At 41.6% G+C, this 23,491-nt stretch overlaps 1 protein-coding gene across 5 annotated transcripts in view; it reads right to left on the bottom strand.

Moving 5' to 3' along the window:
- The window catches only part of NEK11 (NIMA related kinase 11), a 374,166-nt gene that overhangs the window by 118,690 nt on the left and 231,985 nt on the right, over positions 1-23,491 (bottom strand). The window contains exons 15-16 of one of the 5 annotated variants that reach the window (XM_078151557.1): positions 14,475-14,571; positions 12,621-13,335 (exon numbers count right to left, since the gene is read on the bottom strand). The exons of 3 other annotated variants lie outside the window; for them this stretch is intronic. In XM_078151557.1, the coding sequence (XP_078007683.1) occupies positions 13,197-13,335; positions 14,475-14,571 (236 nt within the window). In that variant the 3' untranslated portion in view covers positions 12,621-13,196. Of the gene's footprint in view, positions 1-12,620; positions 13,336-14,474; positions 14,572-23,491 lie in introns of those variants that run through there. One more of the 5 variants, XM_078151553.1, reaches the window with a different exon arrangement.

Below are 23,491 nucleotides of genomic sequence, written 5' to 3'. Positions count from 1 at the left end.
AAGGAGCAGTTTTCGTGTAACTATCCAATGCTCTGGCATCCCACTACCCTTGGATCTATTTCATATCTTTTCAGCACATGAATAACCCATGCGTGCAGCACTGAGTCAAGGGATCTGTGATAATAAAGTAGGTGTAAACACTGTGAAACTTTTGAGCCACGTACTCCCTAATCACCAAGTTGATGACAGCCCTTGCAACCCCAGAGACTTTTTGGCATGCTTTTTCTGCTCCTCAGTCAGTATAATGTATTCTGTATGTTCTTGCCCATTCTTTGCTCTCACCAATGACCTCAGGAGGGTGATGTCTTGAATAGATTTGTTTTAGTAACAAGCTATGCATGCCCTGTATAGGGCACGCTGGCCTGCATTTTAGAGGAGTCTCTGACGTTCTCACATTTTGGCAATAAACACACGCTGCCTTTTTAAGAAAGATGGGATCTGGTTAGCCTCAGAGGAGGCTGGTCATTCTTGCGCCATTCTGAAATGTTTAACTCTGAATCTCATCTGCAGAGCTGCAGAGTTTTACAGAGAGGCTTCCCCTTCCTTGACATAACCATTCCGTTGTTCATCATATTAACGTCATGCAGGCAGGCTGGACTTCTTTCTACCGTGTAGTTGACCAGAAATTTCCCATATTGTCTTTCTTGGGTGCTTCTCTCTTCTCTAACTGCTTGTCAAGCCCTGATGGTCCACTTTTGGATGGATGGTGAATGGTTTATTTTGTTCTTTGTGCTTCTTTGACTCTGTGGCTCACCTAAGCCTTTTAGCTTTCACTTTCATGTATTAGTAAGAGTGTCAGTAACTTTGATCCTCTTGTTTCCTGATTCCATTCCGCATGCAATCTTTTTCATTACCCGTAATCAGGCCATTAACTTAGGACATTTCCTAAGGCAAAGACTGGCTAGATACGGATGTAATTTTCCATTTGTCTTTCCACATATCTCCAGAGTTTCCTCAAGCTACTTCTGCCATTGGTGGCATTTGAGGCTTGTCCTTAGAGGTATTCATAGATGGCTTTACTTTTCCTCCCATCTTCCTTACCATGGCAACAGCTGCAGCATGGGTTATTATGGGCACGTGATGAAATGTGTTCATACTCTTCAACAAATATTGTGGAAGGATACATTTGTTCATAACAGAGCAGATTCCAGTCTTTATTTTTAAGTTATTTTTGGCATGCTTAGTCTGTTAGCTGGATTCATGCCATCAAACTCAGAAGGGGCTTTTCAAAATTGCGTTTTCCTTAAAATCACTGAAGATGCCAGCGTTGCTTTTTTTCCAGCATTTCATTATTAGATAGCAGCTGGAGCTTGTGTTAAGTGGAGATTTTTAATGACTTCAAATTCTGTGGCTTTAAGTAACTCCTCAATTTCTGCCCTTATTTTATCTAATCTGGGCTGAGGAATTAAGTTATTTCTTCTGATTGCCCTACACTGATTTGCAATACATGATCGTGCACTTAGAACTGAGGACACTGCTGACAAAAAGTATAGCATCCTTGCCTGCAACTGGTGAGGTCTGTTTTTAGTTTTGTTAGGAAAATCATAATAATGTCTCCTATTTACATAACACTTTCAAGTTTGTAAACACTTTGTGTATACCGCATCATTCGATCTTTGTAGCAATCACCTTAATCTTTTAGCTTTCACTTTCAGTTATTAACTAAGGCATCAAGGATTTCTGATAGATTTTCATTTTCTATATTCCATTCCACATGTTCATTTTTGTTACCATTTATTTTATTGTCCGTTTGTTATTTGGGCAATATGGTTTGTTGTTGTTGCTTTTTTGAGGCAATCAGGGTTAAATGACTTGCCCATGGGGTCACACAACTAATCTTAGGTCACGTTTGAACTCGGGTTCTCCAGACTCCAGGACGGGTGCTCTATCCACTTCGTCACCTACCTGCCCCAGCAATATGGTTTTGATGTAATAATGGTGCATATTTCTGACTGCTCCAGTCCTTCCTCCCCTCAGCTGTCAAATCAATCTTCCTCACGCTCAAATCTGACCAACTCATTCTTCTCCCCCATTCAATCAATTCCGGGAACTCCTTGTTGCCTCCAGAATCAAATAAAAAAATCCTCTTGGCTTTTAAAGCCGGCCATTGCCTGGCTCCTTCCTACCTTCACAGTGTTTTTACACCTTGCACCTGCCCACCTACTCTGGGATCCAGTGACGACGGCCTCCTGGCTGTTCTTCACACAGGACGCTCCATCTCCTGACTCCAGGCATCTTCACTGGTTGGTCCCCATGCCTGGAATGCCCTCCCTCCTCATCTCTGCCTCCTGGCTCCTTTCAAGTCTCAGCTAAAATCCTGCTTTCTGCAAGATGCCTTGTCCTCCTTAATCTCAGTACCCTCTCTATGTTGCTTATGTCCAATTTATCCTGTATATATGTTGTTTAATTAAGCAGTTGTGTGCATGTTGCCCTCCTACACACACACACACACATACACACACACACACACACATGCACACCTTACACTGAGTTTCTTGAGAGCTTTTTGCTGTTCTTTCTCTCTCCTGCTTGGCATAGAGCCTGACACATAGTAGGCACTTAAAAATTACTAGTTGACTAATTGATTGACTGCACAATCAATGCATTTGAGTCTTCAGTCAGTTTTACCTACACTCTAGGCTTTAGTGGCTAGCACCATCTATGTTAAAACATTTCTACTAGGTGGGATTTTAGAACCTGTGTTCCAACGTATCTCATCTTCTTATGGTACCAGGGCATAAAAGAGAACTGGGTGCTCTGCTGCCTTCCATGTCACACTGGCTATCACTGTGGTTTGCCCCAATACTGGGTACACTTCCATTTCTAGCTTTTCATGGGAAACGTGGTGTACAAACTGTGCTTTAATAATCCTTGATTAAGCCTTGATCATAAACACAGAAAGCCAAAACACAGGGAATTAACACACCTCACAGGGAAATTTATTCATTAAATCAATCAAGGATTTCACTGTTAATTTGGTCCAGAGATCATTAATATAAGAATCTGCATTTTTCCCTCTTTTGTGTGTGTGTGGGTGGCTTTAATACTCACACATTTTGAATAAAAATCAGTGATAAACATTACCTTCATCCACATTGAACTCAGACAGCAGAACTAGAAGAAATAGGTAGAAGTTACAAAGAAGCAAGTTTTAGAATGATATGAGGAAGAGGCAGCTAGGTGGTGCACAGGTCCTGCAGTTAGGAGGACTTAATCCAGCCTCAGACACTTACTAGGTGTGTGACCCTGGGCAAGTCACTTAATCCTGATTGCCAATAAAAAAAAAAGGAAGGAAGGAAGGAAGGAAGGAAGGAAGGAAAGAAAGAAAGAAAGAAAGAAAGAAAGAAAGAAAGAAAGAAAGAAAGAAAGAAAGAAAGAAAGAAAGAAAGAAAAGAAGGAAAGAAAGAAAGAAAGAGAAAGAAGAAAAGAAAGAAAAGAAAGAAAGAAAGAGAAGAAAGAAAGAGAAGAAAGAAAGAAGGAAGAAAGAAAAAGAAAGAAAGAAAGAAAGAAAGAAAGAAAGAAAAAGAAGAAGAAAGAGAAAGAAAGAAAGAAAGAAGAAAGAAGAAAGAAAGAAGAAAGAAAGAAAGAAAGAAAAGAAAGAAAGAAAGAAAGAGAAGAAAGAAGGAAAGAAAGAAGGAAGGAAAGAAAGAAAGAAAGAAAGAAAGAAAGAAAGAAAGAAAGAAAGAAAGAAAGAAAGAAAGAAAGAAAGAAGAAAATGATATCAGGAAAAACTGCATAACAACTGGACCTGTCCAGCAATAGAATGGCCTAGCTCAGTAAATAATGAGTTCCCCATCACTAATGGTACTCAGGCAGAATCTGCATGATCCTTTATTAGGACTGTTTAAGAGGAGATGCATGTTCAGGTGCAAGCTGGAGGGGGCAGCCTCTGTGATCCCTCCAACTCCAAGACCTACCAACGTACAACAGAGCTCAAGTCCCTCAAGGATGGGAACCATAACTTCTATTTGTATTGTGACTCCTCGTGGCACCAACAGCTGTCCTCTGCAAACAACAAGTGCTCAATAAATGCTCAGGCATGACTAGAGAAGTTGACTCTTGCTGATTCACAGCTCTAGAACGTTGGTGGGACTGGTAGGCAAGAACTGTATTATTATAAAATTATATATCACAATATTAATATTATATTAATATAATATAAACATACATATATCATATATAAATATATTATATTGAATATAAATATGCTATATTTATATATTACAAAATTATAACATTATATATAATATGAATAAGTAATAAATAAAATATATTACTAAAAATGATGGTAGCTGGGTGATACAGTGAATAGTGTTGGAACTGGAGTCAGGAAGACCTGATTTCCAGTCCTGCCTCATATACTTACTAGCTGCGTGACCCTGAGCAAGCCATTTAAACTCTATTAGCCTCAGTTTCCTCATTTGTAAAATGGGGATAATACATACCTCACAGTGTTATGAGGATCACATGAGATAACATATTTGTAAAGTTTTTGGAAATCTTGAAGTACTACATAAATACTAGCTATTATTGTTGTTGTTGTTGTTGTTGTTGTTGTTATTAATAAAGTAGGAAGGGCAGAAAAAGACATTCAAAGGAGAAAAAATTTTTTTCCCCAAATGAGTATTTATCTGATTGGAAGAATGGCTTACAAATTTTGGGGAAGTTGTTTGCATAAGTAAGAGCTTCTATAGGCTCTTTAATGACACACTGGACTAAGTCTTGGGGAAATTTTGAGCATTGCGAGAAAGAAAGGGAATGCTTGAGTCCCTTGGGCACTAACGAATGCTCTGCTCAGCCTCAGAATGTGTATGCTGTTCTCTGTCACCTGCTTCTCTTGAATCAAAGTCATTTTAATACATCTTTTTAAAGGATGAAGACAACTTTCTAGAGTCAGAGAACTGTTCCTAACCACACCAACAAACTGCAAATTATGAATTTTCCCCCTTGTGAGACAAAATGAAAGCCCAGGCTCTGTGGCCCTTCTCGAAATTCTCAATGCAGGAATTCCATTCTCGCCCAAGCCCTGACCTGACTTCACTAAGGGTACACACGTTTTTTAATGTAACAAAGGCAGAGAACAGAGATATCTGAACCACCCTCATCACCAACTGTTAAAGAAAGACAGGAAATGCCAAGGACCGACAAGCAGAAGCAGATCCTCAAGGTAATGGCAAGACAAGAGCAGTTCAACAAAGACGGAGGGAGTGATGTTGATCCTGTTCAGGAAAATACATTTTACTTCTCTCCTATGAATTCATCACAGAGACCTCAATAACGAGCTGGCTTTCCTCATGACTTCCTGGAAAGTTCTGACGACGATCTACTTTGAACAGAGACACCTCCCTCCTAAGGTTCTTGGGGGATGAAATGAGACAATAATTTTAAAGCACTGACACATAATAAGCACTATATGACTCTTAATTATTATTATTATTAATAGGAACCCACACCAGCAGCAAGTGGGAAGACTAAGGTTTTGGGATACTCAGGGGCAAGGTAGCATGGCTGGGTATCTGGATCCCCAGAGTGGCATCCAAGACAGTGAACACGTGTGGGGATCAATGAATGGGGAAGTAGTTCAAAAGCTAGAGTGGGTAAAAATGGAGGCTGGGAGAGATCAATACCAGGAAGAGTCCCAAACTTCTTGGAAGTTTTTTTTCAACATTCATATGCCCTATAATCAAAGTTTTCCTACAGAGGGCCCGGGGGATAAGACCAACAGGACAGAACCAGCCAAGACACGTTTGGTCTATTCCACATCTGGGAATAAAAAGATCAGGCTCCATGCTGAATGCTGCCTGTTTCTAATGTGACAAGTTGAACACTCATTAGATACAAAGCTCAACTAATAATGTGATAAATAAAGATTTCCTGTTCAATCTCTGGTACTCAGCAGCACCTGTAATTCTTGGGACTGAGCAGATTGCAGGTATTTGGAAATAGCCTAGAAAACAGCTGTAGTAATTTATTATAAATGTATCATAAACAGGATGAATTGTTTCAAAATAATGCTGATTACTCCCCAAACAGAAGTAGTAGAAGCTGTATACAGCCTTACTAAAAACAATACAAGAGCATTATATTCCATTTATGCACTTAACTAGGACTGAAAACATCAGTAAGGAAGAGTAAACGTGAGAATTGTTTTACAAAGTCCAAGGACAACATGGACAGAGACATCAGATACATGTCCAAGTTGCTCATGTTGAAGTGGTGAGGTTGACAAGAAGGTCATCAAAGGAAGCCCTGCCCCCTCCATCCATTTCTTTATAATAACAATAAAAAGGATAATTTGTAATCAACAAAGTATTTTTTTAAGGATCCAGACAATGAATGCAAATATAGGATTACTTGGAATATTACTTCCACCAGATGATAGCTTTTATTGACTATCCATTAGCCAAAGAAAAATTCTGATCAGACTAAGGGCCATAGATAGGAAGTATCTCCATTACTATAGGGAACCCTGCTGGCATCTGTAATCTCCTTGAAGGCAGGGGCTGTCCTTTGCCTCCTTCTGTATCCTTAGCATTCAGCACATTGCCTGGCACATAGTAAGTGCTTGCTTAAATAAATGTAAACTGATAAATCCAGTTTGATATAATAAACCATGCCTTGGCCGCTTCTTGAATAGACCTTTAATGTCATCACCATACAAACCCCTCATTTCGTGGAGGGCCTAGGGAAGCTAAGCAATTCGCCCAAGGTCATACAAGTGGCCAGGTCTCTGTCTCCACATCCAATACTCTACCACACCACCACCACCGCATTCAACTGCCTAAGAACATCATTCCAAGATGTGCTTACTCAGGCTTGGTCTAATGTCAAGGGCAATCCTTGTTCTTGAAATGGCAGCCACCCAAAAATTGCCTGAGCTCCTCTATCAGGTAACCCCATCTCACGGTCTGGTACTATGTAATAACACCTGAGTCACAAGAAATAGCCAGCATTTATACAGCACTTTAAGCTTTGCAAAATGCTCTACAAATACGATCTCATTTTATCCTCACAATAACTTTGAGGGAGGGGGAGGTGCTACTATTATCCCCATTTTACAGATGAGGAAATTGAGGTAGACAGTGGTTAAGAGACTTGCCCAGGGTCACACTGTCAGTAGGCTGAAGAAGGATTCAAATTTAAAACTTCCTGACCCTAGGTCCAGAACTCTATCCACTGCGTCACACAGCTGTCCAACAGGAGATCACACGGATGAAAAGGTTTCATTCTAGGAGTTAGGAGGATCTGATCCCTTCAGATGGAAGTGCGCTCTTTTTCTCCTCCATTTTATCACATTACTGCTCATTACACTTATCTGGCATTTATCATATATTGCCTAGTAGGGCTGTTATCTTTTCAAAGGTGTGATGATCAAATTCCTCCAGTGATACTGTAAACCATTTAAGGACAGGACCAGGGCCTGAATCTTATGACTCCAATATTGCTTCCTATATGCTACACTGCCTTTCACAAAGCCTTCTATGCCTAAGCAAACATCAGAGAAGGAGGGAAAAAGGGAGAAGGTGAAGAAAGGGGAGATTGGGAGGGAGGAAGGGAGGGAAAGGGGGGGGAGAAGAAGAAGAGGAAGAAGAAGAAAAAGAAGAAGAAAAAGAAGGACGAGAAGGGGAGAATAGGAGGGGGAGAAAGAGAGAGAAAGAAAGAGGGAAAAGAGAGAAATATAAAGAGAGGGGGAGGACACAAACATGAGAAGTAGACTTGGAGCAGGACTCAACACTGTTCATTGGGAAGAATGCTGCCCGAGCTTAGTCAGAGGACTTGAGCTCAAATTCTGGCTCTGGCACTTAACACCGGTGTGATACTTAACTCCCTGGCCTTTAATTTCTTCATTGGTAAGATGATAGGGTTGGAACGGACAATCTCTAAGTCTCTTTTGTGCTAAATCTCTGATGCTAAGCAATGGAACATTGAATACTTTCTTCTGTTAAACTTCAGCTGTCAGATGACAGCTTAATGGAAGTTTAATAGAAGAAGGTATTCAATTTGTACTTAAGTACATTTCTTTTAATCTTACTCTAGGGTGTATCTCTCATTAAACTAAGGACATCAGCTGTGACCTTGAATAAGGCACAGTATCTTTGAGATTAGTTTCCTCTTCTGTAAAATGAGAATTGTGCATTACCTCATAGAAGGTGAGGGGAGTTTATTTAATTTTGAGATATTATTTTTAGCTTTGTTCCACCCTAGCTATTTTGACATAAAAAACTAGCTCAAATGCTTACTTATTATTAGGAGAAAGTATCAGTATTTCTTCTAAGCAGAAGCTATATTTGGCTTTCTAAAATCTTTGTTCACAGTCTCTATGTCTTATCTTCCTCATAGTCAGCAGAGGAAGAAAATGGAAAAGACTGCAGACATGTGCTGTCTCTGTGCATCATGTTTCCCCATCACTGTTTTTTCTCCAATCAAGAGAGAATTCCCTTGGTAACCTCAGCACTAACTCAGTCTCATTCTTTCAAGTGACTTCTACTGCTTAGAGCTGCTAAAAAAAGATATTTTGTATAGAATACAAATTTATTAACTAGACTCTCAAATTCTAACTCTGTTCAAGACTCTTAAGTGGGCTTTTCTCTTCTGTATAGTTTAAAACACATTTGATCCCAATCAGTGTCCAGTGAGTCTGGCAGGCAGTACATAGAGAGTGTGGGGAGCTCATGTCACCACTGAGAAGCAGTCTGATATGGAGCTACTGGTTGTTTGGCTTCCAGGCAGGGCAAATATAAGGACAGCTGAGGAGTCAGTTTTCCTGCACCAGTCACAAAACAACCAAGAGAAGGTAAGTAGAGCTTTGCCCTAGAGCACTGAAACTCAGAAACAAGCACACTTCTTGAGCATCTAGAAATAACTCAGAACTCTGTGTGTGTGTGTGTGTGTGTGTGTGTGTGTGTGTGATTTTTTTAGTTAAAATAGCATGCTCCCAGAAGGGTCCTTTCTCTCTCTTACTTCCCATGGCAGTGCCCCAAGTGAGCTCCTCCATAACCTGGCCCAGCCCTTCTCTGCTTCTCTCTTCAACCTCAGCCTGAAATCTCCCCAGCAGTAACCTCTCACAATGTTCCAGGATCTCTGCCTATGGAAGCCAAGGTCTCCAGGTCTCTGTCCACTACCTATTAATCTGTTTTAAAATTTTGATCTGTGATTGTGTCGTGTTACCTGTACCAGATGTATTTTGTGAAGTTTACTCTCAATGTCAAATTTTGCTGGTTATAGCCTTGACCACCAGCTAACAATCTTCCACTTAGCTATATCAACGTTGGTCAGATCAAAGAACAGATGGTCATCTGAAAGTCTCACTTGAATAATCTTTCTATTCTCATGTACTTTCATTTAATGTCCTCCTCAGACAGAGAGAAACTACAGACAAGATTTGTTATCTTACATCCCATTAAACTATTCAGCTCAGGATTTACCAGAAACTACCCAGGAATGTACCACCTGCATCATCATTCACATTTAGTCTCTTGCTAAATCAGCTATTTTGTGTTTAGCTCCAAATAAATCAGATAAATCACCTTTCGTCTGTATTTGAATTACTGTGTCATCACAGACTTGCCCTTCTGATGAATTAATCCCCTACACTCCAGGGTAGGTACCATGAACAGTCACGCTGCCCAAGATTCCCAGAGGTTCCGCAATTTCTCTCTAGATGTCCTTTCAGGAGATCAGCAGATAAAACACTTATGGGAGGAAAGATTCTCTGGGTTATACACACAGCTACAGCTATGTTCCTCTGTCTTATTCTGCCCAAAGGCATTAAATCTATTTCATCCAACCAGCAATAGTATCCACTCCCCTTTCTCCTTAAATTTCCCAGCTAAATGACATTTCTGCATGCTTCAACAGTAGTGGGATTCTTCTGCACCAGCTTCAGTTACTCTCTATGGTTTCATCATTCCTCTGGGTCCCCTACATACAGTGTCAACAGAGGCACCGAGGTCAAGGTCTTAACTTTGTAGAAGGGAGGCTGGAGAACAGGGGTCCTCCTTTTTATGAGAAAGCTCTTTTTTTATTTCTCCAAAGTGTTAATATCATTCATCAGGAATAGGGTGAGGAGGTGGTTTGCTGACAATCACATATCTGAACCAGGCCGGGGAAAGTGTTGCATTTCCCTCCCCATTGGGGATCAGGAATTTAGGAAGTGAGACAAGAGTATGACACGGAGGGCTCTAGGGGGGCCACTTGGAAACCTATAAATATACTCCACTCAGACTGAAGACTCAGAGCTCCCATAATTGTTGTTGTTGCTTTTAAATACCAAGAGTTTCATTTTGTCCTGCTTCCCCCAAAGATGATGAATCCTAAAGTGCATTAATTCTGTCCTCATCATCATCTGTGCTCTTGTGAGCAGGAGAGCTCTAAAGGAAAGGAGGACGGAGGGAGAACAGTCTGATGGTGACCTCTTTGAGAAAATGGGATTAATTAAGCATTCTGATTCATTTCTTGTAGAGCAGCTAATCACAGTCTGAATGAACACAATCAGGACCAAAGGTGAGAAGAGCAATTTCCAGCCTCTTCTCCAGGTCAGAGAGAAATTCTCCAGGTGCTTTTCATGTTAAGAGGTGTAATTGGATTCATTTGGGGTGATATAATTTATAAGCGAAGAACAATGATCTGAAAAATTGTGATAACAATTGTAAAGGGAATGAAAGTCTCTGGCTGTGTACCCCAACTATGGACATGGAAGGGTAATAATAATTATATTAATAACAACAACAATCACTAGCATTTATGAAGTTACAAAGTACTTTACATGGTATTTCAGTTGAGCCCCAAAACTTCCCCGTGAGATAGGTATTATCCCCATTTTAGAGATGGGGAAGCCGAGGCTAAGGGCGCCTCAGGGCTCAGGATGGCTAGGGTCACATAGCTCATAACTATATGAGGCAGAATTTGAAGTCAGGTCTTCCTGCCTACAAGCCCAGCACTCTTCACACTGTATCCCTTGGCTGCCATAAGGCAGAAGTCCAAAGAGGTCTACCCAAGGGAGAAGGTGCAGGTCTTCAGCTCTTGATGACCATGAGCTGACCACTGAGAATCCAAGTTTGGTTTCTTTTATCAAAATTCTGTAAAATCAAAGTCCTTGCATTATCTCTGTTCTTCACTGTCATACTTGAAGGTATTATTCTTTGCTAGATTTAATTTTATGCCAGCTAAAGTGCAGCTATCAAGAAAATATTAAGAAACATGCACTTGGAATCCATATGTTACTGAATTATGAAATCCAAGAGCTAGGGGAGCCCTTCTTCATTTAGCTACTCTATACTGTTGTCAATGACCTTTCCTTATGGTTTCCAATCCAGTTTCGCTAAAATTAGAAAAAAAAAAGACAAAAAAATTCACAAAGCCATCAAGGAAAATACACACACACACACATACACACACACACACACACACACAAACATATACACACAAATATACGTATATATTACATACATATATGCATATATACTATATATATACATATATACATACATATTCTTAATCTGGATGAAAAGTTTCCTATATGCAGCATATTCTGGTTTTTAAAGTATTTTGTAACATTTCTTTTCATTTTATTGGAGAGTTTAGTCCTTTACATTCAATATCACAATACTTTCATGTTTCCTTCAGTTATTCTATTCCAAAGGAACACCCAATTTCTTCTCCGACACTTTTAATGGATGTATAATCTCACTGACATAGTGACTTCCTCCAGAGGAAGGGATCACAACCCACCTGTGGTTTGTCATCTTTCATAATCTTATCCATGGTCTCCCATAAAGGCTGCTTGTCAGCCAGTCAGTGAAAAGTCATCTCTCACACTATAAGACTGGCCCACTACCTTTCCAGTCATATTTGTTCCTGATAGTATTCTTTATGCTGTTTCTTGTGAGTAATTCTTTCTTGGTAATATGCTGTGGCCTGCTCATGCCCATCATGTGCCTATCCAGTCTCCTTTGCCAAACTGAGCCTGTAATCCACTAACACCCCCGGAGCTTTTCAGACAAATTGCTAACCACCTTTTCCATTTTGTACTTGCGAGACTGATTTTTTTTTTTTACCGCAAGTGTAAAACTTTGCACTCATCCCTATTAAATTTCATCCAGTGTGATAACTAGAGGAAAATTTCCATTGCCATGTGTGAATCATTTTGGCAAAAACAGGCAGATTCTGTAATAGGAAGGAAAACATCATAGGATGGTGAGTCTTCTGCTTTTATATTTCACAACTCCCCTAGTACTAGTAGGTCCCAAACCTTGTTAATTCATATTAAAAACCAACTAGCAAATTTGCAGAATGATTAGGGGAAAGGACCATCGACAAACAAATGCTACCTGATATACAAAGCACTGTGATAATTTATATTGTCAGATGGATTTCAGCTGTACTTATGTATGACATTCACAATACAGCAGAAAATGGGCTGCCATGCACTTGGCCAAAGTAATGAAAACTTAGTAAGACAATATATCTGATGATGATTCGATAGACCAACCAAAAAAGGGAATCATCTCCCATTTCTCCCTTCTGGAGATTCACAAATCAGGAGACTGGCAAATCTTTATTTTATTTTAACAATGATCTCCAACTAACAAACAGCATTGGTGTTAGAAAAGATTATTGAAGTCATTCTGAATTTACACTTTGAAATATTTGGTATTACCTGTCTCTCTCATAAGGTCTCTGATTGAGAGCCAGAAGGGTGATACCAGAGCTTCCCCAGTCCGACCTCTTCACTTTACAGAGGGGAAACTGAGGCCTAGAGAGCTTGGGGTTTGTCCGCGGTCATACACATGTTAAGTAGAAGTGTTGGGATTTGAACTCAGGCTCTTTGGATTCTAAATGTCAGACTCTTTCCCCTGCACCAGTATTAGGTCATAAAGGATCTGATCATACGAAGCAGCTAATTACATTAATCAGTATTGGATTAGAAAATAACTTTTGTCTTGTTCGGCTTTCAAAGTTTTCTCTCGATCAGGGGCCTCCAAATTATTTTGACCACACAACCGTACTAGAAAAAGAAATTTTGAGCACGCTTCCCAATATGTATTTAGTTTCTTATTTGTAAGTTCTATACAGGTACAGGCATTATTATGTAAGTTATAAAGTACAAAAATAGAATTAAAAAAGGATGACATCCAGTTGAAATAATATTTGATCCTAGAGTCAACAGGAGTTTATTGAGCAGAGGAATGAGATAATTAGGCTTGTGCTTTAGGAAAATCACCTTGACAAGTATGGAGGACAGCATGGAGAGGGGGCAGCCTTGAGGCAGGGAGATTAAATATGAGGCTGTTGTAGTCGTCCAAGAAAGAGGGGATGAGGGCCAAGAAGGTGGCTCTGCGAGTAAAGAGAGGAGGAAGACAGATGTGAGAAATGCTATAGAAGTAGAAACAACAATACTTGGCAACTGATAGCACACATGGGGTAAGTGAGAAGGAGGAACTGAAGAGGACACCGATGTGGTGAATCTGAAGGACTAGAAGGATGATGGAGCCCTCAACAGAAATAAAGATGCTTGAGAAAAGTGGAAGTTCTGTGAGGGGACAACCTAATGAGGTCTAGGATGTAAAACACAACTCATCTAAGTCTGCTTATCCCTTAAGACTCATTCTATCCCCCCTACCTCCAGAAAAGGAGAGGAGAAGGGCTCTTCTTCCTTAGCCACTGACCCAAAAATCAGAGCCCACATACAAATGATGGCCTGCTGCAGCCAGAAGATGATCTGGGGGAAGGGAGATAGCTATACTAGTGAGGAGGAGGGAGGAATTTTCTCAATGGCACCCACAAAGCTGCTGCCTATAGAGGCCTGAGCATTTGGTTACCTTATAACTGCCTCATGGGCCTACATGGACTCACAGGATAGGATGGTGGGCGCCTGATTTCTGAGGAAGGGGACAGAGTAGAAGAGCAGTGGGAGATAAGAATACGTGGGGTTGTGTTTGAGACAAGTCCCACAGTCATTTTTTCAGGAAAAATGACATGAAACCATATTCCTACCCTTCAACTGGTTGATCATATACTCCTTGGGGTCAGGCTATTGATCCCAACCCCAATTTGGGAGACCACTGTTCCAGATGACAACAAAGAATGACAAACTCATTAACACAAAAATTAGATTCTTGTGCCAAGACTAGCTCACACGTATTCACTTACTCAAAAACACAACATGAAGCAGAAAAAACTCAAGAGACAAATATGTGGAGTCAGACAGGAAAGATTAGAGGTAGGCATTGGGTATCTCTGTCCTCCAGTGACTCCAAAAAGGGATTTAGACATGGCAGGTTTAGGACTTCTTGACAGATTTTTTTTATTTACTAAACCAATTCAACTTCCATTTAGGCAAATATAGATATCTGTACTTGTGCAAATCCCCTCTTTTAGAAATGCATTTGTTAGAATAACATCGCAAGATTGTCTCATATTTGTTGTAACTTGGGCTACCTCCCAAATATCCAACATGGCGACACACTACTTACTCTCTCATGAGTTTCATCTTGGTTTCAGACACAGTGTAGTTAAGATGGCTTGGTCCCTGCAGCAAGACTAGGGCTGATCTGGTGACACTCCTTGTACCTAGAAATCAATGCACAGACCCAGCTTCAACCTCAAGGGCAATCAGAAAACACAAGAGAATTCACCGTTGTGGCAAGGTAATGCTACATTAATTAAAGATGAACTTGATTATTAAATGCATGGAGAAGATTTCTTCCAGAGGACAGGGAGATCGACAGTTTTAATATGCACAAGGAACTCCAGGACCAATTGGTTCTTTCAAGGATTGCTCAGACAAAACCACATTACTCAAAGGGGGAAATGTTCGCAATACGAAAAAAAGTGGACACGAAAAGCAAATAGAAAAAGAAACGTTTTTGAAGAGAAGCACTGTTATCTGATTATATTTATCTGGGTATCTCTCTTCCCTATAAAATTAGCTTCTACTTTGCCTCCTTTACTGCCATTTGGGGGAATTGTTTTTGCAAAGGAAAGCAATGTTGATTGCTGGGGGAGTTCAACAGCACCGTGTGGCAGATGTCAGCAAGAGACCTAAATAGGCTGCAGAGAGTTGGAGATTTGTCATGGAAAGCGGTGGTGTCTGAAAAGGACCAGCATCTGACTTACTAAACAACCCCCCCTTAACTTAAGTACCCTATGAAGCCAGGAGAAGGCACAGGTGCTCTCTGCTGTGTCGGCCCACGAAACTGCATGAGTCAACAGGCCGGATCCAGCGCCGTTTCGCTAAGGTCGATGAGGCTTCTCTCGGAGGGACGAGGTCCTGCCTGTATCATTTACTATCAGAAGTCTTCAAAGTGGATTCCAGCTCTGCCGCTTTCTACATGTGTTACCTCCTGGGGACATCGCTTCACCTTTCTATAAATCAGTTTTCTCATCTGTAGAGTGAGGCTAATAATCCCTTCCAATCCTAAACTGTATCATCTTACCCATACCAATTACATAAAAAGGCCTCAGAACAGTCCTCAAATCAAATCAAGCCCAACCTTCCTACTAAAAAGGGCAGGACAATCTGCTGTTTTCTGGTTCTAGTCACATTCCTTGCAATTTGTCCCTAACACATTAACACAGGAGACACTTCATCTATACTTGGGAGCGTGGTGGCTCAGTGGATAGAGCTCTGGTCCTGGAGTCAGGAATATCTGAGTTCAAATCTGGCCTCAGACACTCACTCACTGTGGGATCCTGGACGTGTCACTTAACCCCGTTTGCCTCAGTTTCCTCATCTGTCAAATGAGTTGGAGAAGGAAATGGCAAACCACTCCAGTATCTCTGCCAGAAAAACCCAAATGGGGCCACGAAGAGTCAGACACAACTAAAACAACTGAACAACAACAGTCCATACTTGCTAATTCATTCTTTAAGAGCTGTGTAATCTGCAGTGTGATGCAGTCAAAAGAAGGCAGAATGTGGAGTTAGAAGACTTACCTGGCTAACTGCAGGCTGTCACTGAACTTCGTAGGCCTCAGTTTTCTATAACATGATGGAGCTAGTCTAGAGAACCTCTAAGATCCCTTCTAAATCTATGATCTATAAATCTTGTGTGTAAATGCCAATTATTATTTCTATAACCCCCTTTAGCAGATGAGGAAAACTGAGGCTTTTGATACCAAATCCAAAACTCATTTCACCAGACCAGAGTGCTGTAAAGAAGTGGGGAAGGAGACAAGGAATACGACCAGGCCAGATGAAAACATCAAAATAGAAACTGTTGTGGTGCTCCAGTTTGGTTAGTAATGATGCTTGAGGTCAGATTTACCTTCAGCCCACTCCTTAGGTACCTTTCTTGGCAATTTTAGGAGCCTTTCTGAAAGCAGTGACCAGACTGAAACACTTACCACCCTCTCAAGGAAATGGCTTTGACCTTTATTTGCATAAACCCTGAGTAATCGCCAGCTGTCTCAGGAAGAGGAAAAATGGGACCCCCGTCTCTCTTTCCTCTCCTCTACCCCCAGCCCCTTCCTGGAAGCCAAACAGATTTCAAAGCACAAGAGAGCTAGAGCCACACGCATTAGAAAAGAATAGATTGGAAAGTAGGGTTCTGGTGTAGCTTTCAAGATCCTTGGGAAAGTGGGAAACGAACAGCAGCTCTTGCAAAATAGCAGTGACCCACCCTTTGTCAGCCTCCTTACTAGAATACAGCAACAGCCCACGCCACGACTGTACGGGGAAGGTGAGAGCAAGATTAAACGCCAGAGGTGAGAGGAGGTGTGTGTGTGCGCATATGTGTGTACACACACCTGTACATGCCCCTGACATATTTTAGATGACTTTGGAATTGACTCTTTACCAAGAGATAAAAATGGTTTCTTTACACAAAGGTAATGCTCAAACAGAGGAGGAAGAATTCAGTTTAGGGAAAAGCAAACTGACTCACAACGCCCTTTTAAAATTCAACTTTGGAAATCAATTCTCTCCTTTTTACAATCAATACAAACTTACGGTGTAGTTTCTGCAGCATGAAGGGAATCGTTCATAAGGCGTGGGCTATGTCAGTAGGCTGTAGAAGGGTGAACCCCAAATAGTTCATACCACTAAGTACAGGTCTCAGTGAGAAGCATGAATTGAAATAAATTTTACCATAAAAAGCAATCTCCATTAAAGTCCTCTTCTGATGATCGGCAGTGTGGTATAGTGGATAGAGCACAAGACTTGGAGTCAGGAAGGACTGGATTCAAATCCTACCCTTAGACACTATCTATGTAACACAGTCAAGTCACTTGACTGCTCTGTGCCTCAGTTTCCTTATGTGTAAAATGGAAGTGTTGGACTTGATGGCATCTAAGGTCCCTTCTAGCTCTAAGGCTAAGATCTTAAGACCCTCTAGTGGCACAAGGGCTACACAGAGGAAAACAAGCCCGGGCTGGCCCTACCAAGCCAGAAATCCTTTGGGCAGGGGTCCTGTTCCTTGCATTCAAGGTCCTGTCTCCATAATCTCAAAAAAGATTCATTACTTTCTTCTGCCACAGCAACCCTAGCTACCAAGGTGAGGGGATTGAGGGAGTGGCCCAGAGTAAGGGGTCGCAATTTGCCACAGGGAAGGCAGAGAACGCCCACGCTGACAATATCTTGGATCTCCGAACCACTGCTATTCCCCAAAGCACAGAGTTCACGATGCCTGGAGAGTAACATTAAAAAGAGCTTCTCCATTTGGTCTTTTATCAAAACAACCGCTGGAGACCGAGGCTTGTAAGAGTTGTAGGTGCCACCAGCAAAAGCACAGGGGATAAGGAGGGTTTCAGTAGGATTTACTAGGCCTTTTGCAGGAAGCAAATAGAGCTAAGAATGGAGGCAGCAGCCTGGCCATGTGAATTAACTTCAGCCTAAATAAACTCTGTTTTATCTTTCCTATTTCATTTGCCGCATTTCTTGCTTGAGTTCCCACTCAATCCTTCATTTCTATTCCATATAATCCACTGACATTTTCACCCCTCTGCTATCCTCCCTTCTCTTCTACTCTGTCCCTTTCTTGATCTTCATTTGTTACTCCTGACCTCTTCTGATTCTTGTCCTTTGCTTTCTTCTCACATTCGACTTTCGGTTTCTCTTCTGATGGAGGAAAGAAGCTCAGAGTCCCTGAAGTCCAACCCCTACAAGAATGGAAGACCTCCAGGGAGGGGAAACTCTTTAATCTTGAGACATTTCACGTAGGTCCCCTTCTCGCCTCTTACATTACCTCCAGCAGGCTGGTGCGGGCCCTTGTCACTTCACACCTGGATGACTGCGATAGCTGCCGGGGCCTCTGCCTCCCTCAAGCCTCTGCACTCCAGTTCACCTCCCATTCACCTATCAAGCTGATCTTCCTAAAGACCAGGCCACTCCCCTGCCCCTATTCAGACAACTCCAGTGGCTCCCAATTACCTCCAGAATCAAGTACAAAATCCTCTGCTTGGTCTTAAAGTTCTTCATCACCCGTCCCCTTCCTTCCTTTTCAGTGTCCTTACAAGTTATTCCTGCCCACACCCTCTGTGATCCAGTAACACTGGCCTTCACGCTGTTCCTCACACTGGACATGCCATCCCCTGATTCCAGGGACTTTTACTGGTTGTCTCCCATGCCCTGTACTTTCTCCTTCACTTCTGACTTCTGATTCCTCTGGCTTTCTTCAGGTCTTAGCTAAAGGCCTACCTTCTATGGGAAGCCTTTCCCAAACCTCATTAACATTAATATGCCTTTCCTCTAAAATTATTTTCAATTTATTGTATATATCACACACATACACACACACACACACACAGAGCTTGTTTGTACATAGTAATTCGCATATTGTCGGCCCCCACATTAGACTGTAAGCTCCTTGAAGTCAGGGTTGGGTTTTTTTGCTTGTCTTTAAATCTCCAGAGCTTAGCATGATAAATGGAATTGAGTTAATTCATTCCACTTTTGTACAGCTCAAACTATTCAGAGATTTTCAAACCATTCGATTTACCTATTACAGTTCAGACAACTTTAGTTGTTTGCCTTCTTGTATTTGGTATTAATGACTTTTGTCTGACTTCTTATTTGAACACTTATATTAACACTTCAAATGGTGGAGTTCATCCATGGGGGAACTCCACCCATCAGTGCACACAAGGGCCTTTCCACACTTCATTCGACTGCCTTTCATGAGTTGATCTGGCTGACATTCTGGGCCAACATTAGATGGGCTGGTCCTCAGATGGCAGACACACAGTCCATCCATAGGTACACACCCAAAGTCTTTCCAGCTTTCAAGAGCTTACTGCCTACATTGACATAGTCTTCAAAAACCCAGACTCACCCTTATGCCGCCATGAGCCATGGCAGTAGTGCTTTTGAAAGTGTGTAAGCCATGAAGTCAAGTACTCTTTCATTCTTATCATCATATCCCCAGTGCCAAGACCATGGCTGGCACAAGCTTAAATACGCATACGTAACTGGGATCTCCTCAGTTCAGGAGCCCCCCCGATGATGCACGCTGAAAAGCGTCCATGCCTACCCCTTTCGCATGACAATTGTTCATGTTCTCTCAGTGTCACAACTCAACTTGCTGGGAGAAACATCCAAGAAGAAAGCCACCAATAAAACCACGGCAGCAAAATAAGGGTCATGAATATGCTGAACACTAACTCCTAACACAAGGTGGCAAATGCGGCCTCACAAGTATCCAAAAGACGAGGCAGAGGAGGATCCGTGACTGTGTTTTGGCACTGAAAAGGTACACTTTACTAAAAAGAAATAAGATGGGCAAAAAAAAATATGGACGTAGGGAAAAGACAGATTATAGATTGTATATTTTAAAAGATGCAGACTCTGGGGAGGAAAAGGAAAAGAATATATCAGATATGAAAATTGTGTAAACAAATGATTGCTAAACAAATGTAAACAAAAGTTATCAATAATAATAAAAGATATATTTCAAAAGACATAATAATGTGAAAAAGCCTTGGGACCAGAGGGGAGAAATACGATGAAACACATTTTGAGTGAAGATTAACTCAGGCAAAACTCAAACATGATGTCATCATGGGGGAATGTTGCAGATCAGCTGGAGAGGGCGGGGATAGGGGAAGATTTAAGGAAACAGGCCACAGAGAAGCAGGACATTGTAATGCTGGGTGACTTCAGCCATCTGGACATCTGTTGGCACTCTGGCTCTGCCAAAATCAGAATAAATGATAAATCTGTGATTTGCCTTAGTTATCATCTGGAATATAAGAAGCCACAAGGATATCCACTCTTCTGGACCCAATCCCAGCCAACAGACAGGGACTAGATACTGAAAGAGAAATGACTTTACAAAACAGAAAAGTCTTGGTTTTGGGGCTGTGACCATTCCATTATAGAGTTCATGATGGCAAAGGAGAAAATGGCCACGTATAGCATCACAGATTTTGGGGGAAGCTGATTTCAAAGTGTTATCAGAAGGGATGACTAGGCTCTGATGGTCTAATATTTGAAAGGAGCATGGAGACTTTCAAGAAGGAATTCTGAAGGGGAAGGTAGGTGGCCCTGGAGTCAGGAGAACCTGAGTTCAAATCCAGCCTCAGACACTCGACCCTGGGCAAGTCACTTAACCCTAATATTCTCACCAAAGAAAAAAAAGTATGAATTCTGAAGGACAAGGGATAGGAGCTGTACCTATGATTTCACCAGTGCAGAGAACTACAAGATGAAGTAACTCCTATTGGGAGTTAGGTAACTCCTATTAATGGATGTAAGCATTTTCTCTGCAAATTATGGAGTTCCCTAGAGCACTGAGAAGTTAAATGATTTGCCCAGTGTGTGGCAGACATGAGACTGAGAACCAAGTCATCCTGCCTGTACTCCGCTATACCATGATATAAGCAAAAATGATTCTGATGAGGAAGAACAAGGGGGAGCTACCTGAAGAATCCAATGTGGAAGCTCAGGAAACTCTCGAAATTCACATTTTATGAAGACATCTAGAAAATGGGAGCAAGGCTCAGTAAATGAGCACGGACCCAAAAGAACAGCATAGTCCTGTAACAGCACTAAATCCCAGCCCAAGTTACATACCATAGCAGAAGACCACCAAACAGGGTTTTTTTTTTTTTAAGTTACATTCAGAATAAGAGCAACATTGCTCAGGTAAATGGGATGGCGAGAATGGTCAATGATCCGAAAGCTGAATTATCCAACTTTAATTATGTTTCTGTTTTCTCTTCTAATGAGAATGATCTTTGGACTGTGATGCTTAAAACAACAACAAAAAAAGTGATTAGAAGGAAGCCTAAGATAAAGGAAGAGGCAATCAGGCAGCAAGTAAGTGGCCTCAAGGAGTTTAGGTAATCAGACCCAACAAATGGCATCCTTGGTACTGGAAGAAGCAGCCAGGGCTATGGAGCAGCCAACCAGTGATCTCTGAGAAATCATGGAAAATGGGGGAGGTGCCGCAGGACTGCGAAGAGGCCTGCGTGTCCTCGATTTTCTCAGAAAGAGAATGGATACTGCAACCTAAAGGCTAGTTAAGCTTATCTTCAATTCTTTGTAAAATCCTAGAACACATTATTAAAGGGATGGTTTGGAAAGCTTTAGAAGTGGAAACTACTATCGGTAGAGCCCAGAGTGGCTTGATCAAGAACAGGTCACATCAGATAAACTGTTGTATTTCCTTTATTTACTGGATAACCAGAGTGACAAGTCAGGGAAATGCTATGGGCAGAGCATACTTAGATATTATCAAAGCATCTGACAAAATGATGCTATGCTTATGGTGAAGGTAAAGAACTAAAGGAAAAGTTGGGCGGATTTGGAATTGAGCGAATAAAGGTTAAAGAGCCAAAATCAACTTGTGTGGTGGTCTCTAAAGGGAAGCCCCTCATGGATTGGTCCCTAGCACTGGACCATTCAATATTTTTATCAGTAACTTGAATGAAGGCTCAGGTGGAATGTGAAGCCTAGAGCCATGGCCAACAATGGAACTGAAATCCAAGAAAATCTCAATAGGCTGAAAGGATAGGCCAAACTCAATGAGATAAATTTATTCATATTATTCATATTAAATGAATAAAAACAAAGTTCTACACTTGGGTTTCAAAAGCCAACCTTGCTAGTTAGAGAAGGGAGGCCAGGCAACATTTCCTATGAAAAAGACTGGGAGTTTTAGTGGACTCTAGGGTCAATGAGTCAGTCGTGTGACATGGTGGCCAAAAGATCTCATGCTGTCCTAGGGCTCATCAGCAAAGGCACAGTCACGGAGGCAGGAGTTCTGCTACGCTCGACCCTCGTCGGGACATGGGTGAAGCGTATCAGAAGATGGCAACCAGGGCAGGAAATGGACTGGACGGAGAACATGCCACACACAGACTGGCTGAAAGAACCATGGCTGTTTAACTTGGAGAATGTTGAGGGCCAGAGCTGAAGAGTCTAACATGGGATGAGGAATTTCGGTTAGAGCTTGACTCTTTCCTTTTCCTATCCATAAGGGCTTAATTATTCAGAATATTTGGCTCATCAATTTCCTGTGTCTGGAAGGTGTTAGAATACTCTGCCCCTTGAACCCTGATGGCAAGCAGTTGTGAACAATTAAGGATGCGCATAAGGGCTGGGATTAGTCAGGTAAGAATCAACGGAACGCCTTGGGGATGATTGTCAGCTTTCACTATATAACCCGGACCCTCAGAATAATAAACGGCTCAGTCTTTCACGGACCCGCCGACCCATGTTTCTTCATTGCACACTCCTCTGTTCGATGCAACACTTAGTTGCGGGTGACAGGAGAAGAGATTTAGAGGGGCTGTAATAGCCGTCCTCAACTGTCTGAAGGGCTGTTAAACAGAAGAGGGTCAGACGTGTACCACTTGGTCCCTGGGGGCAGAAGTAGAAAAAATAGGTGGGAAGCGGTGAGAGACAGATGAAGTCTTAATGCAGTCTAACAAGGCACCTGCTATGTGCCAGACGCTATGGCAGGTGTTGGAGATGCAAAGACAAAATGAAAAACAGTCACTACCCTCAGGGAGCTTTCATTCTCCTGGAAGGTTATAATGTATAAACAGATCAATGTGTATTTTTCTGGGGAGAGAGTGAGGGAGAGGGAGGAAGAGAGGAAGGGAGGGAGGGAGGGAGGGAGAGACAGAAAGAGAGAGAGAGAGAAGAGAGAGAGAGAGAGAGAGAGAGAGAGAGAGAGAGAGAGAGAGAGATAAAGAGAGTTGGAGAGGGAGAGAGAGATGGGGAGAGAGAAAGAGATGGAGAGAGAGAGAGAGAGAAACTCACAATAAATCTCACTTAAAATTATTAGAATTATCTAAAATTCAAATACATGGCTGTAGGAGGTGCTGATGTCCTGTTACTGGGGATATTGTAGAAGGGATTTTTAATCCAAAACATGATACTAGATTTGAAGCTGGAAGGGACCTTGGAAGATTTTTAGTCCAATCCCTTTATTTTACAGATGAAGAAACTGAGGCCCAGAGAGGGGCTTCCTGAATTTCACACAGCAGCATTAGGATTTGAACCCAGACCCTGGGCAAGTCACTTAACTCTGCCTGCCTCAGTTTCC

The sequence above is a fragment of the Phascolarctos cinereus genome, unplaced genomic scaffold (assembly GCF_003287225.1).
Source record: "Phascolarctos cinereus isolate Bilbo 61053 unplaced genomic scaffold, phaCin_HiC Scaffold_1;HRSCAF=81, whole genome shotgun sequence".
NCBI lineage: Eukaryota > Metazoa > Chordata > Mammalia > Diprotodontia > Phascolarctidae > Phascolarctos > Phascolarctos cinereus.
Note: the sequence above shows the minus strand (reverse complement) of the source record. Positions and strands in the feature narration are given on the sequence as shown.